The sequence below is a fragment of the Gobio gobio genome (genome assembly GCF_949357685.1).
Source record: "Gobio gobio genome assembly, chromosome: 22".
In the NCBI taxonomy this organism is placed as follows: domain Eukaryota; kingdom Metazoa; phylum Chordata; class Actinopteri; order Cypriniformes; family Gobionidae; genus Gobio; species Gobio gobio.
The window spans coordinates 7245873-7261924 of NC_137118.1; the positions used below are offsets into that span (position 1 = coordinate 7245873).

At 38.2% G+C, this 16052-nt stretch overlaps 2 protein-coding genes across 2 annotated transcripts; both read left to right on the forward strand.

The window, feature by feature from the left end:
- Positions 1-281: 281 nt before the first annotated feature.
- LOC307119263 (uncharacterized protein) lies at positions 282-6159 on the forward strand. Its single transcript, XM_079805452.1, has 6 exons — positions 282-360; positions 622-670; positions 831-1172; positions 1258-1551; positions 1646-1723; positions 5690-6159. Exons 1-6 carry the CDS (start codon positions 295-297, stop codon positions 5821-5823), a joined length of 963 nt encoding a protein of 320 aa, XP_079661578.1. The 5' UTR covers positions 282-294; the 3' UTR covers positions 5824-6159.
- Positions 6160-9721: 3562 nt separating this feature from the next.
- LOC307119264 (major histocompatibility complex class I-related gene protein-like) lies at positions 9722-13842 on the forward strand. The gene is made up of 6 exons (XM_079805453.1): positions 9722-9988; positions 10515-10575; positions 10725-11078; positions 11193-11489; positions 11610-11699; positions 12878-13842. Exons 1-6 carry the CDS (start codon positions 9953-9955, stop codon positions 13003-13005), a joined length of 966 nt encoding a protein of 321 aa, XP_079661579.1. The 5' UTR covers positions 9722-9952; the 3' UTR covers positions 13006-13842.
- The last annotated feature ends 2210 nt before the right edge of the window (positions 13843-16052 follow it).

Genomic DNA, 16052 nt, shown 5'->3' on the forward strand with positions numbered 1-16052 from the left:
AGAGAGACTTAAAACTGACGCTTCCAGCTAACAAGCAAAATTAGGGTATACATTTAAACTTATTTACATCTCTTTATTGCTGTCTGTTGGTTGTTGAAAATGAGATCAACAGTCCTGATTTTGTTTGGTTAGTTGTGTTCTTATTTGTTTAGTTAAATTTTTGTCTCGTCAATTCCTCGTTTTAAAATGAAATATACAAGGAATTTGACGGGTTCCAGATGATGCATTGCTGTCAACTGCCGCAAACTTCTGCATTGCTTAAAGAGGAAATCACCACCTCAGCCCCGTTTCAGCATGAGACACTTCAGCAAAACAGTGAGACAGCAGCCACACGCGACACTTTACTCAGAAAGAGGGATGGTGAGTGTGTGATTCTTATGAAGATATGAGGAAACGATTTTAGATCTAAATGAATATAATGCGTTTACTAAACTGGAAGCATGTTTGATCTTTCTTTTGCTTTTTGTTACAACAGAGAAAAAAATGCAGTTATCAAAAATGTCAGTGTCTTCAAATTCAAAATATGCTGCTCTGAATCTTATCTCATAATACATAAGATCTTTGTTGAAATGATATATTTTATATGATATTTCTGTTTAATGTGTAAACTTTTTTTTGCAGTGTTTCTCTCTGATCTGTTGTGGGTGGATGCTGCTGTCTTCGGTTTTCGGTAATATAAATTGCATTAAATATCCTCTAACATAAAGAAACCACAATGTAACATCAAATCAGAAATGTTGTGCCCCTGCAAATAACACAGGAAGCACCTACATGTGCGACGATTGAGAAAGCATGAGAAGGTCAAGTTGTTGCTTGTCTTTGTTTTTCAGCTTTTGGCAATGCGGCAGAAAATCACACTTCAACACTTTTATTCGTCGATCATGGACAGTCTGCCAAAATTACCTGCAGCTACAGACCAACAAATGACACAGAAATCATGACAGTAGATCTTCAAACACTTAATCATACTCTGTGTTACTTGCATATGAATTCACGGAAAAACCCTGACTGTAAAAATCACATCAGATTCATGTGGATTAAAGAGACTATGGAAATATCCTTTGAGCTACCAAATCTCCAAATTCAGGATACCGGCACATACACCTGTACCGTGAAGAAGATCGCAAAACCACCTGAAGAGGTTCTGGGAGTAGAAAGAGTTCAAGTCATTGGTAAATACTTCTTATGATATATTGATATATAGATAGATCTATTATTATAATAATGATTTTGTATGAATTCCTCCACTATTTGCAGTACGTCCCGTCTTGTCTCTGTCCTGTGTGAAGAGCCCTGATGGATCTCCCATGATTCTGTGCTCTGTGGGATCTTACCGTGATTCTCTTGAACAGCTGTGGATCAGAGATGGAGAAATCCTCAACAGCTCATATTCGCACGATTCAGTCAATGGATCCTTCAATCAGAAATCATACCTTATACTTCCACCACAAACCTTCACTGACACAATCTACTCTTGCTGGGTAAACCACTCGTCTTTAAACAAACCACTTGTGGCAAATTTATCAAGCTCTGTCTGCTATGAAAGAGGGGGTAAGTTTAACGATACTGCATCTTTTTGTTTATTTAAATGTGTTATATACTGTATTTACGTGTGGGGTCTTCACACACTTATTCTGTCTTGTAGGTGTACCTGTGACTGTGTTTATCGTCTCTTCGGTGTTGGCTGTCTTTTTGATCATTGCAGTCATGTGTAAATGTTACAGTAAGTCTCACAAAAAAGTAACATTATACCTCAGCAGTCGCAGTGAGTCACAAATCTCACACCTTTAGTTCCAGTTGGTTAGGGTTAGGGTTAGGGTTAGGGTTAGTTTTATCTGTAAACCTTAATGACCTCAGTTGTTTATCTGAATCTGATCATGCCCACAAATGTAGGCGAGGACGGGGCTCAACCTAACGCTTTTTGGTAACACTTTACGATAAGGTTTCATTAGTTAACATTAATGTATTAACTAACATGAACTAACCATGAGCAGCACATTTGTTAATCTTTGTTAACATTAGTTAATAAAAATACAGCTGTTCATGGTTTGTTCATGTTTGTTCACAGTGCAACTAATGTTAACAAGATTTTAAAAAAAAAGTATTAGTAAATGTTGAAATTAACATTAACCAAGATTACTAAACTCTTTATGAGTGCAGTTCATTATTAGTTCATGTTAACAAATGAAGTTAACATGAAACCTTATTGTAAAGTGTTACCCGCTTTTTGACTTTCTCAGTTTGTGTAAATCCACTTGGGGTTCAGAGTATTTATTTTTCCCCACAATAATTGCACACATGTCTAGTACAATTATGTGGTTTTGTTTCATTAAGACAGTGTATACTTTTTTCTTGATTAACCCCGAATGAATGGAAGTGAAATGTGACAACATGCATACATTGTAACATGTGAGGGGCACAATGTAACATGACCAAATGACAGCTTAAAATGATATCTGATATAATCAAAAAAATATCCAAGACAAACTAAAATATTTTGTCAATAAAATACTATTATTAACTTTTTCATATAAAATAATGGCATTTTTTAATTTGACAAACACACCGCAAAACACATCTATGCATCATAATTCAGTCATTATTCACCTTTTTCTCATGGTTTTTCTATATAATTAATAAAAGTATAGAATATAATATCATAATTATAATAGGGGCACAATGGAACACAGTGTTACACATCATGCCCTACCTGCACAACTGGGATTTAACCCCAGCTTGTGTCTTCTGCTGTTAGATCAGCATTAAAGAACTATATCAACTGTTACATAACAGATATAAAATATCAGATTTGTCTAAATTTAAATTAACACACAAACACACACAAAGAAACATTCTAATAGGGGCACTGTTATAGAACTGCTCCTAGACTCAAAAAGGTTGGAGATCCAAATGCAGCTTTTATTAGAGGGACAATCCAGACACGTAATCCAAAATACAGGCAATAAGTCAATATCCAGTCAGGCAATCCAAAGGCAGGGGACAGAGGCAAAAGTATAATCAGGCAAGAAATTCAAAAACCAAAAGACAAGAACCAGGGAAACGCTCAGAGATGCAGTATAACAACATACAAAGACTTGCAGTGAATGACAGGGTGAACAGGCTAGATATAGGCAGAAATAATGAGGTAAATGAGACACAGGTGTGAACAATGAGTGCTGATGAGTCCAGGCAAAGGATTATAGGTAATGTAGTGCTTGATGGAGTGACAGTCCGGGGTGGAGTGCCCTCTGGTGGTAATCAGGGGCACTCTTACTGGTGAATCGTGACAGGCACATTGTAACGCAGTGTTACAACACTCCCCATCTGCGCACCTGGGATTTAACCCCGGCGCATGTCTTCTGCTGGTTAGATCAGCATTAAAGAACTATATCAACTTTTAAATAACTGATATAAGATTACAATAATATCTGATTTGTCTAGTTTTAAATAAACAAAAAACAGATGAAAAATTAACTTATGTAAGAAATTAACTTAAATAAATGTTCAGTGATGTCTTCCAAAGATTTATTAATTTCGGCACACTTTTTTCTCGATATAGTGTTGATAAGACAACTAGTAAATACACTATGTTTCGTCATGCTGGCATGCGTGGAAAGTTTTAAACCATGTGTGTTACAACTAACCCTGCATTAGGTTGTGCCCCGCTCTCCCCTAGTTTTTGTTCTACTTTAAGTAATAGGGCCAAATTTATTTAACAGGGCAAATTAGTCTGAGAGCACAATTCCAAAAAAGCGCTGATGGGAGTGGAAAGTGACAACACGCAAATTAATGAACACAGACGCAGCCGGATCGTTTCCATAATGACCAATGTAATCTACCAGTTAGCGTCTGGTTTAAACATGCTTTTTTTGTGCAGTAAATAATGGTGCAAACACCAGTAAATTGACGAGCACAAACCTTAGAAAATCACATTGGGTGATTAATTTAAATTAATTTACTCCCCTCCCCAAATTTTGCATCTTATGCTGCGTTCACACCAAACGCGAAGAGAGCGTCAGGAGCGTGTGATTACAATGTTAAGTCAATGGAAAGGCACGTTGACGAGCGTCTGGAGGTCCTGCGGCGCGAATTTTACGCAAATTGAGTGTCTTGCGCAATTCGCGTGAATGGTTTGAAGTGAATTCGCGTCTGTCGCCCGAGTTGAAAAATTTGAACTTTGGCATCAATTCGCGCCCCGTTAACCAATCAGGAGCCTGCTTGCTGCGGTCACGTGGTAAAGTGACGTGATGAGAAACCCTGCATAATTTAAAAATACTACTATTGTGTCACAAAAGGTAGTTTTAAGACTTTTTCAGGTGAGAATGTAGTTGTCTAAAGCTCAAATCTGTGGTTTATTTATAAAGAGAGCGCCTATTTTTTGGAGCTGTGAGATCCAGGCGATCACCCGGCACTCACCGCTCATAACCCCGGCGAGAGCAGCTTTTCCTCGGCTAGTCCTTCTGACGTTTGCCGCTGGCTCTGATGTCCTGTAGTAGTTCGTCTTGTGTGGATCTAATGGGCGATCTTTGGTATCATGATTCTATAATTTGTTGTCTGCCAAATCGTTTTGACTGAGGGCAAAGAGAAGTTTCATAACTTTATTTTTTAAGGATATTTAAATATACACGCAGTGAAGATAATGTAGTCCCTTGCCTGGACCACATTTGTGTGGCTATTAATATTTAATATATATTTTTAATGAAAATGAAAATGAAAAGAGGCAGTGGTGTTTTATGACATTTCTCCTGGAGCGCCTTGAACGCGCATCTATTTCGCTTCAAACGCTCAATTTATACGCGTGTCCAATTCGCTGTGGACGCCAGTATGGATTCAAAATGTTCAAGCGTCCAACTAGACGCGGTAGACACGATTTTGACGCTCTATTCACGTTTGGTGTGAACGCAGCATTAGGCCACATCCACACAAAGCCAGAGGTTTCCCTATCCAATCTTTTTTTCCCTCGTTGAAAGAAATATCTGCGTACACACGAAACCACTGAAACTGACTCAAAATGATGTAGTATACATGCCAGGCCAGTATGTGGCACTGTAATTCTGCTACTGAAAAACACTAAAAACGGAGAAGAAGAGTTGTGGCTAGAAAGGGTACAGCAATGGTTGGAAGTGAGGCAAAAATCGCACGATAAAATAACAACAAATAAATGTGCTACTTACCAGATTGTTTTATTAACGCCTACACCTACCCCAACCCTAAACCTACCCTTACAACAATGCAAATACAGTAATTAAATGACGCAATATTGATGTGCGCATGCCCAGTGCCCGTAGTTGTATCCCTTTTTACTGTGATGACATCACTGTTTCACAAAATATACGGATTGGCTGTACACACAAAAACGCAAGGGTGTCGGTTTCAGATTTATCCACTCTAGGACCTGGTTTAAAAAAATATCGGTGTCAGGCTCCTAAAACACCGGATCCGTGTAGACAAAACGCTGATATGATACAAAATTTTTACCTATACAGCTAAACGCATCTCCGTGTGGACGGGACCTGAAAGGGAAACTCAGCCGCAAAAATAACTTTCCACGTCTTTTAGTCTTTAGTAAATCCTGCCAAAAGAGCTGTTAGTAAATCTGACCCATAAAGTGTCAATTTTCCCTCATATGTGATTTTAGACTTTCATCACCATGTGCAATGACTAAATAAATGTTTTAATGTTGTTCCAGGAACAGCACGTCGGCGGTCTGTGCCTCCTGTAGGAGTGAGTGTCACACCTGAGTCTGAGATGTTGTATTCAACACTGGGCAACCATCATCCAGTTCCATGCAGCCCTATTGGAGTCCGCTCATCTCCACTATAAACATTGAAGAAAGACATTTTACAATGACAGATCTCTGTGTATCCACTACCCTAGTACAATTTATACAACAGGTAGTTCCAGTCTTCCAATTTGATTGACCGAGTAGAGATCCAAAAGTGCATAGTGGAGGAGATTCGTCACTGAATCATTCTGGAATGAAACCATTGAGTCTTTTAATCATTCACTCAACCAAGTGATTAAAAAAAGTGATTCAGTTATCAAAAAGATAAATGGTTGTTATTAAAAGTGAGTCATTGAATTCGTTCAAACACGATTCATTCAAGGAACAAAACAAGTAACCTTATGAGTGATGAATCATTCACTCAACCGATTCATAAAAAAAAAAACAGTGATTCGTTCAGTTACTTTATAAGGGGTTAGTTCACCCAAAAATGAAAATTCTGTCATCAATTACTCATCCTCATATCATTCCAAACACGCAAGACCTTCGTTCATCTTCGAAATACAAGTTAAGCCAATAATGAGCCGGCATTTTGACGTAGAACCCGGGAGCGCTGCACTGTGTTTACTACGTCAACAGAGCTATTACGAACTGCTCTTGAGACGTGAAGGCTGAGGATCCAAAAGCAGCTTTATTAAAGGGTAATCCACAATCTTAGTCAAAATTACCGGCAAGGTCAAAACACAGGCAGGCAGTTCAAACAAACAAACACCACAAGGTAGGGAACACGGTCAAGAGAGTAATCCAGAAACAGGCAAGTAATCCAAAAACTGAAATACATGAAACCAGGAAGAATGCTCAGAAATGCAGTGAAACACTAAACAAGATTTGGCAATGAGGCCCTGTCCACACGAACACGGGTATTTTCAAAACCGCAGCTTTTTTTACGCGGTTTGGCTGTTCGTCCACACGCAAACGCAGTATCCGGTTACTGAAACCAGACTTTTTTGAAAACTCTGTCCAGGGTGAAGATTTTTAGAAACTCCGGTTTCAGCGTTGTCGTGTGGATGGTGAAACCGGAGATTTCGGCTTGTTAAGTCGAAGTGTGCGCCGTTCTCTCCTTTGTTTGACGTTAGATTGCGCGCCGTTATCGATTTTGTTTACATGAGTGGAGTCTATGCAATGGCGGACGTAGCTTTTAATAACTCTGCTAACAGGGCTTATCACATGTATACAGATACATGCACAGGTATCTCAGAGGCGCCAGAATGCAATAATACAACATAGTAAGGCAAGTGTGTGAAGTTTCAGTCCACTTGAGCCCTGCCCCTGTGTACAATTACCTGTTCCTGAGTCCAAAGTAAACTTGTAGAAGGGTTTCACTGAGCCCATGGCATCCCTCAGTGCATCGGTGCCGACCCATGTGGTAATCAGGCAGCCAATCATAGCATGGTTTTGCGTTTTCATGTGGACAGAGATTTTTTTTAAACCGTGCTTGTGTGGACGCGATTGTTTTTTAAACCGGAGGAGGAAAAACTCTGGTTATAAAAAAATACCTGTGTACGTGTGGACTAGGCCTGAGTAACAGAATTGACCAGGCTTTTATAGGGTGAGCTAACAAGGTAAATGAAACAGGTGAATGTAATCAGGAATGATGTGTCCGGGCAGTGAGTATTGTGGGTAATGTAGGCTGCGTCCGAAACCTGGAAAATGCTGCCTTCGGAGGACACATTTCAAGGCAGGATGGCACCAAGGCACGTCCGAATCTAATGTTAGCTTCACTTCCTGTCTCCTGAGAGACCTTCATCTGATCGATTTTTGAAGGCAGCATATATGTATCCTTCGCTGCCTTTGCTATCCCACAATCCTGTGCTTTCCATTCTGTGACAGTTAAGCTGGAAAAAAAGATGGCGTCCGAAAGTTGCGTTTGCTGGTCAGTTTGTGTGTAAATGTACGTTTTTTACCAACATTTTCCACTTCTGATGTCATTTCTAGCGAGAAATTACTAATGCAGTAATTAAATATGTGTTTAGTTCTCACTAAAGCTCTCTCTATTGGGCTGTAGATCATTAAACTGTTACCCTGCCTAAGAAGTCTGTCCGAAATTTGTTTTGTGAGGTGCCTTCATGCTTAAACGCTGCCTTACAAGCCATCGTCTGATAAGGCAGCGAGGCAAGAAATAGTTGAATAAAGTCATTTTGTTTTGTTTTTTCGCGCACAAAATGTATTCTCGTCAGTTTATAACGTTGAGGTTGAACCACTGTAGTCACATGGTCTATTTTAACGATGTCTTTACTACCTTTCTGGGCCATGAAAGTTGCAATGGCGTTGCTGCCTATGGCTGGTTCAGAAACCTCTCGGATTTCATCAAAAATATCTTCATTTGTGTTCTGAAGATGAACGAAGGTCTTACGGGTTTGGAACGACATGAGGGTGGGTAATTAATGGAAGAATTTTCATTTTTGGGTGAATTAACCCTTTAAAAGGTTAGTTCACCCAAAAATGAAAATTAGCCCATGATTTACTCACCCTCAAGCCATCCTAGGTGTATATGATATTTCAGACTAATACAATCAAAGTTATATTAAAAAAGGGCCTGGCTCTTCCAAGAATTTGAATGGTAGTGATTGGCAGTCCAAAATCGTATGCCCAAAAAAGTGCATCCACACAGCTCCAGGGGTTAATAAAGGCCTTCTGAAGTGAATCGATGGGTTTTTGTAAGAGAAAAAAATGTTTTAAAGTAAAATATCTAGCTTCTTCCGTATTCAACTTACGAAGAAAGTGTAACTGGTGCGATGTATGACGTCAGACGTAGCGTAATCGCTTTGAACCGCGAGAGGCGTTACACTTTCTTCGTAAGTTACGGAAGGCGGTCTGGCAGAAGCTAGATATTTTACTTTATGGTCACGTTGTACAAGTAGCTCTCAGAAAATTCCTAGCTTACAAGTTGTAATTATGAACTCTACGAAGACGCGAACGCATTTTACAAGTAGAGATCTCGTGATTACTGTAATTACGGCATGGTGTGGACGCATCTTGTGGTCCTCGGACTTTTAGACTGCTCAGTTTTTCTCTGTAAAGTTGTGTTCTCCAGACTTAAAGTCACCATGAAATGAAAACTCTTGAAATTCTTATTTTTTTATGGAATATTCCATTTTTTATGATGTTATAAATTATATTTTTCCATTATATTATAAATTATTTATCCATGCACATCATTATTATTTGTTTTAAATCATATGTCCTTATAATGTTTAATCAAAATAATGTTCCCTCCGTCTTGCAGTGACTGCTCTTCTATCTCTTCTCTTCTCTTCTATTTCCTGTGCAAGGGCGTGATAACCTGTCACTCACACCACAGCAATAGCAAACCACAACGATCCAACGATTAAATCAAGTTTTAATCCAATTTTTCAAAACACAAACAAACAATTGCATGAATAAAAGGGAAGCAAGCTTCGACATGCTAAACTAAACACTAAAAATAGCATTGCATATGTGTATCTTTCAAAGTTTCCTATTCAACTGCTACTGAAACTGTGCAACTGCGGGCAGTAATTAGTTCTGAGCACATCATCCATGCACTGACTTTGTGATCTCTGTATAATTCGTCCTTTTTCTTTCATATCTACATTTTCACACGTGACCTATATAACAGTTTCCCTGCATTTCACGTGTTTTCAACCGCGCTGTGGTTAAAATAACTAGACCTCACCGCCTCTTCAGAGTGTGTAGATGCTCTGCTAAAGAGGTCTGTGTGCAGACGGTTATGAGCAAATGAGGCCTGCTTGATATTTGGTTTAACCATTAAACACCCTTGCACTTTAAGACATTTCATGACCTGCAGCTGTCTAACAGTTACTTCTCCATTGTAGCTTAGACAATGAGCAATGTCCCTTATATTGGTCCAACCCAATCAGTGAAGGCCTAAAAGAAAAGGGCACTGCGATTGGCTGCTCCCTGGATGAATACAACTTTGTAGGTCGTTTGTCAGTCATAGAAAAACTGCGTGAGAAACTCAAAGCGCCCTTGATTGTCATGACTTAAATTATAGTTAAAAATAAAGTTTTATTTTGGTTCAGTCTACAAATTATGTAGCCCACTCTCAGACTGCCTCAGTCGGATTGGTTGAGCTGATTTCTGACTTGACTAAAATTGCGTGGCCGCCTCAGACCAACATCACTTCTTCATTTGCACCATCATGAGTTAGAACAGCGACGATGCAAAATGCAAAAGAGGATGCAGTTTCTGAAATGTGAAATGGTGAGAAAATGGGGGTTTTATAAATAATAGCTATATCTATGCAAAAATATTTTTGTTTCTGGTGAATTTCATAAATAGTCTGAATCAGCTTTTGCTTTCTGATGTTTTTACATGCTTTGGTCAGTTTTATGAAGCATCTATACAGTAATTTGTGTGATATTTGTAGTCTTAAAATGTATCACTTTGTGCAAAGACTAGCTGCTTATATTCTTGAATGCTTGAATCTGATTGGTCAGTTGTGGCATTATATTTGTCAAATATATTTGGGAGGGGGGAAACCAATGCTGTATAATAACTACAGTAAGGCTTGGCAAGCGGTCTCCTACTCGTGCTAGTTTCATGTATTTTGTATCCTCTCATATGACAAAGTAATTATATTATAATAAGTAGTAAGTAATTATAATATTTCATGTTTATTTATTAAACTAAGCATCTAAGCATGTACAGTCAGCCAGTCATTATTGAAGAAAAAAAAATCTATTTGTATGAATATGTATTATTGTATTTCTCTGTTTGTTCTTAATAGATATCATCAAAATGTAACTCTGTGACCACATGTGCGCTGATGCTGCTGTCCTTGTTTTCTGGTGATTATACAATACTATTCAAAATGTGAAAATTCTCTGAACTTTATGAATCTTCATACTGTGATGCAACAATGACAATAAAGGCCCCTACTTTTTTAATATGACTTCAAATAAAAGTGAATTTTTATTGGGTGTCCTGTCTTTTTCAGTTATATCTGGACATCCAGAATTCAATGGCACCTCAGTTCATTCTGTTCATCGAGGACAGTCAGTCACTATCAGCTGTAACTACAAACCATCAAATGACACTGAAGGATTCACAGTGGAACTGGACACTAATTATAATTTGTGCTCATTGATTTATAATAACAACAAATCTTGGATACGTCAATCATGTAAAGATCATGTTAGATTTATCTGGATTCCAAAGACTGAGGAAATGTTATTTGAAGTATCAAATCTGCAGATAAATGATACTGGCACTTACAAATGTGTTGTGACAAGAAATATACCACCTCCTTCTGAGCTTTTGAGTGAAGGAAGAACATTTGTTCAAGTGACTGGTACGTTTATTATGAGTATCAGAAATTATAGTAACCTGAGTGTAGATGTAACAGTGTAACAAATATCTGCTCCTAATAAATTAGCTTCTTACTCATAATTCTTATATTTCCTAGCACACCCCAGTGTGTCCGTGTCACGTGTAAGAGCATGGGATGGATTTCACAGGATTCTTTGCCGCTCTGAGGGGTTTTTCCCTTCTGGTCTAGAGCTGGTGTGGATGAGAAATGGAGGATTTCAGAACGTCTCTCTCACACACAACATTAACAAAACCAACCCAGATGGATCATTCACCCTCCATTCATATTTGAACGTGTCCGACTGTACAAACTACTCGTGTTGGGTAAATCACTCATCCCTGAGCCGACCGATGATTCTCCACCTGCCTCCTGCTGACTGTTATGACAACAGAGGTATTAAATTTTTTTTTTATAAATAACATATATTATGTCTCATGTAAATATTAGCAGTTCTGTTACAATTTTTTATGCAATCATTGTGTTATGTAATTCTGCTCAATCCCTCTTTTATAGATACAAATACATGGATGGCTCTGTCTCTGGTGACTTGCGTGCCGCTGATTCTTGCTATACTGATTATCACAGTCGCGTGTGCGCGTTTCAGTGAGTTTAATATTTGATCTCCAAAATATAGTGTCTGTTCTTATGAATTTAAATCTGAGTTATCACTCTCTTGGTATGGAATCTTTAACACAGAATAATGATGTAAGTGAAATCTAACAAACAAACACAAATTAAAGAATAATGAAGTTTCTATATGCATGTTCAGAGTTAAACAAAATGTGGTTACATAATTCAGAATTTTTAATATGAAATTGCTTGTAAACTTAAAATTTAAATGCAAAGATATGACAATTAACATTGAATTAAACTTAACATTTTTAAGTAGAATTATTAAAATAACGCCTAATATTACTTTTGATGAAGCAGAGTTCAAAAATAACAATACTTTCCATTACATTCAATTTTTTACGATGGTGATTTTTCATGTGCCTATAGACTGAATATGTAAACATGTAAACCCTAACGCTCAAAATAATTCATTGGTTTGAGTTGAGCCAACTCAAACTAAAAAAATTAGTTCAACCAAATTAACTTTTATGAGTATTTATAACTTTCTTTTTCATTTGAGTTCTCAAAACTGACACACTTTAAGTAATCTGAATTGTTTCTATATTTTGAGGTTTATGGACAAACTTTAATTTAACTGAAACTGGTTTGGGGTTTTTATTTCCCAGCATGCTTTGCCAGGACACTGAAGGGAGAGGGAGAGTAAATGCCAAAATTTAGTGTCATTTTTTTGGTGCAAGATTAATGTTAAGTGGGATGTTTAGTAGTGTTTAATGTTTTGTTATACTACAGTTTTTTTTCTACAGTGTACGTACACTGTACAAAATGACAACGACTCCTGAGCGTTATGAAACCAAGGTTCTTTACTGTGACTGAAACTGAAATTACCAAAACATGAACAGCTCATCAGATGCTGTGTTCCCTCACGCACATGGTATTATACAAATGAAATACGCATAGGCCTCTTACCTACACTTAGTTTATCACAGCATGCATATCAGAATTAGTCTTGTTTTACAGGTTGTGCGTGTCCTCATGAATTCATTTTAAGAAAATGACTATTTTATTTTATACGGAATATAAACAAAATAACAGTGCAAATTGTTTAGGGGTGGGCAGGGACGACTCCTCTTATGCATTGCTTTTTCTTATAGTCTCATAATAGCTATCAGACCTACACTGATCAAGCCATTATTCCTATGTTGTTCCAGGAAGAGCACGTCGGCGGTCTGTGCCTCCTGTAGGAGTGAGTGTCACACCTGAGCCTGAGATGTTGTATTCAAGACTGGGTGATCATCATCCAGTTCCATGCAGCCCTGTTGGAGTCCACTCTGAATGAAGACATTTTACAATGATTGATAGCCTGATACATGTCTATATCATTCACTGACCAGCCAACTTGTGTATGTAATATAGTGATTTATATTTTCATGCTTTTTTGCTTAACATTTTGATTGCATATACACCAATCAGGCATAACATTCCTAATATTGTGTTGGCCCCCCTTTTGCTGCCAAAACAGCCCTGACCCGTCGAGGCATGGACTAGACCCCTGAAAGCGTGCTATGGTATCTGGCACCAAGATGTTAGCAGCAGATCCTTTAGGTCCTGTAAGTTGCGAGGAGGGGCCTACGGTAGCTCGTCTGTTTGATCAGACCACACGGGCCAGCCTTCGCTCCCCACGTGCATCAATGAGTCTTGGCCGCCCATGACCCTGTCCCCGGTTCACCACTGTTCCTTTCTTGAACCACTTTTGATAGAAACTGACCACTGCAGACCGGGAACACCCCACAAAACTGGAGATGCTCTGACCCAGTCGTCTAGCCATCACAATTTGGCCCTTGTCAAACTCGCTCAAATCCTTACGCTTGCCCATTTTTCTTGCTTCTAACACATCAACTCTGAGAACAAATTGTTCACTTGCTGCCTAATATATCCCACCCACTAACAGGTGCCGTGATGAAGAGATAATCAGTGATATTCATTTCACCGGTCATAATGTTATGCCTGTTTGGTGTATATGTGCACACAAAATACCATGAGGCCTCTGTTATTTGCAGCTTCAGCACTAAAAACCCAATGAAATGGTTTGCTGAGTGCAGTTTTCTTTCCTGTGTTGATGTATTACCTATTTCAATAATTCATTTATAAATAGTTCATTCTTTATTTGTCATGTGTACTGCTTTTGCACCTTTTCCCATGACCCACACCTTGCATTTAGACATTGTGTGGTTAAAATAACCAGACCGCTTCTTCTCATGTCAGCAGATCATGAAGATGAGGCTCTAAAAAGAGTCTTGTTGGAGACAAATATAAGCAAATAAGTCTACAGTACATTTGGTTTCACTATTTGAACACTTTTTCTTCTTCGGCTATAGGAATAAAATTAAACCCTGAGTCGTTTTCAGGGCCTTGCAACACACGTAGAGGTGCCATCCAATCAAAGAAGGTCTGAAAGAGTTTTGATTGGCTTCTTGCTATACACTCTAAAAAAAAAAGGTTCTATATGGCACCAAAAATGGTTCTTTGTCGTAATCATAGAGGAAAAACTTTTGGTGCTATATAGCACCATATCTTAACATGTTCTGTATATGGTAGCGTTGCTATAGCACCTTAGTCAAAGAAAAGGTGAAGAACTGCTGAAGAACCACTGAAGCACCAAAATTGGTGCTATATAGAACTTAAAAAGGTTCACCTATATGACTACGAGCCAAGAACCATTTCTGGTGCCATATAGCACCTTTTTTTTAAGAGTGACAAACAAAAACTCTGCCAGTATTGGTTTAAAGGTGTCATGAACTGGCTTTTTTAAAAAATGTATACTGTTTACTGTCTGAAGTCAACTTATGAGTTCATTCTTTTTTACATTCAAAAACATCACAATGAATAAGTAATGGACTATTTTCTGGTTTTGAGGCTCTCTGAAAAACGGTCGGTTTTGATGGGCACTGAAGACTTGGAAGTAAATGGTGATGATGGAAGTGAATTGATGCAATTTAATTCACAGAAATTCAATTTGGCCAACTAAAAAATTTAGATGTGATCGGTCACTTGAAAATTTTCAATTGGAGACCTGATTTTTTTTTTTACAGTGTACCGTCTATCCCAGGAATCGTCTGGGGGAAATTCTCGGAGGACTCGCAAAATATCAAACAAACACAATGATTAAATCACACACACACACACACACACACACTCGCGCGGACACACACACTCATTCGCGCAGACACACACACACACACACACTCACTGGCACGGGCGGACACACACTCACTCAAACACACACACTCACTCGCGTCGCGCAGACACACACACACTCGTGCGGACGTGGAGACACACACACTCACGCCTGGCCCATAACATTACAAGTCCGATCACGAGTGAACCAATTCAATAACACCTTATCCACCCTGTGACAGAGTACTAAGGTATGTAATCAATTCAAACAATCTGTAATGTTATGCAAAACTAACACATATAAAAAAAACATATTTTAGCCTACTCACATAAGTGTGTGTTCAGAAGGAAGCTTATGCAGGGACCATCCATCCTTAGCTCGAGTCGGTGGGCGGGGCTAGAGAAGCATATTTATCTGTAGAGGTGGCGTTACATATTCTGAGAGCTCTTGTTTTCTGGGTCTGGTGTCAATAACAGCTTTTCTTTGACTAACAAGGAAGTTTTCAGCTCTGAAACTTACAGGATATTCTTTTATTACCATGACCTTTTCTATATCAAAAGCTCAAGGGCAAGTTGATTTCTCAGTTCATCACCCCTTTAAGTGATAGATTTTTTTATTTATTTTTTTACTGTAATTCTCTTCCGCATACACACTACTATCTCAGACTGCCTCAACTCGATTGGTTGAGCTGGTTTCTGACTTGACTAAAATGACGTCGCCACCTCAGACCAACATCACTTCTTAATTTGCACCATCAGGAGTTAGAAGCGTCTGTACCTGCAAAATACAAAAGAGGATGCAATCTCTGAAAAATGACAAGGTGAGAATATGGGAATTTTTTGTATTTTGTGTTGCTGGTGAATTTGTTCATTAACTTTTATCGACTTTTTATCATCATTAACTGAAACAATACTTGTTTTGCTCCAAAGTGCACTGAGGTATGCGTGCCATTTTGGGAGCCATAGTAAATTCAAATATTTAGTCTTGCAATGTAGCACTTATTGCAAAATACTTATTGCGTGACATAATTTTGATTTGTCCATTATTGTGTTCTGCCCAAATATTTTAATAACAATTTACTAGGTTTCATTACTACATTAACATGAACTAACAATTTATTTATACCAAAAGTTGTATCTGTTAACATTAGTAATGCACTGTGAGCTAACATTTACATTTTTATAACATTAACAAAGGTTAATAAATGC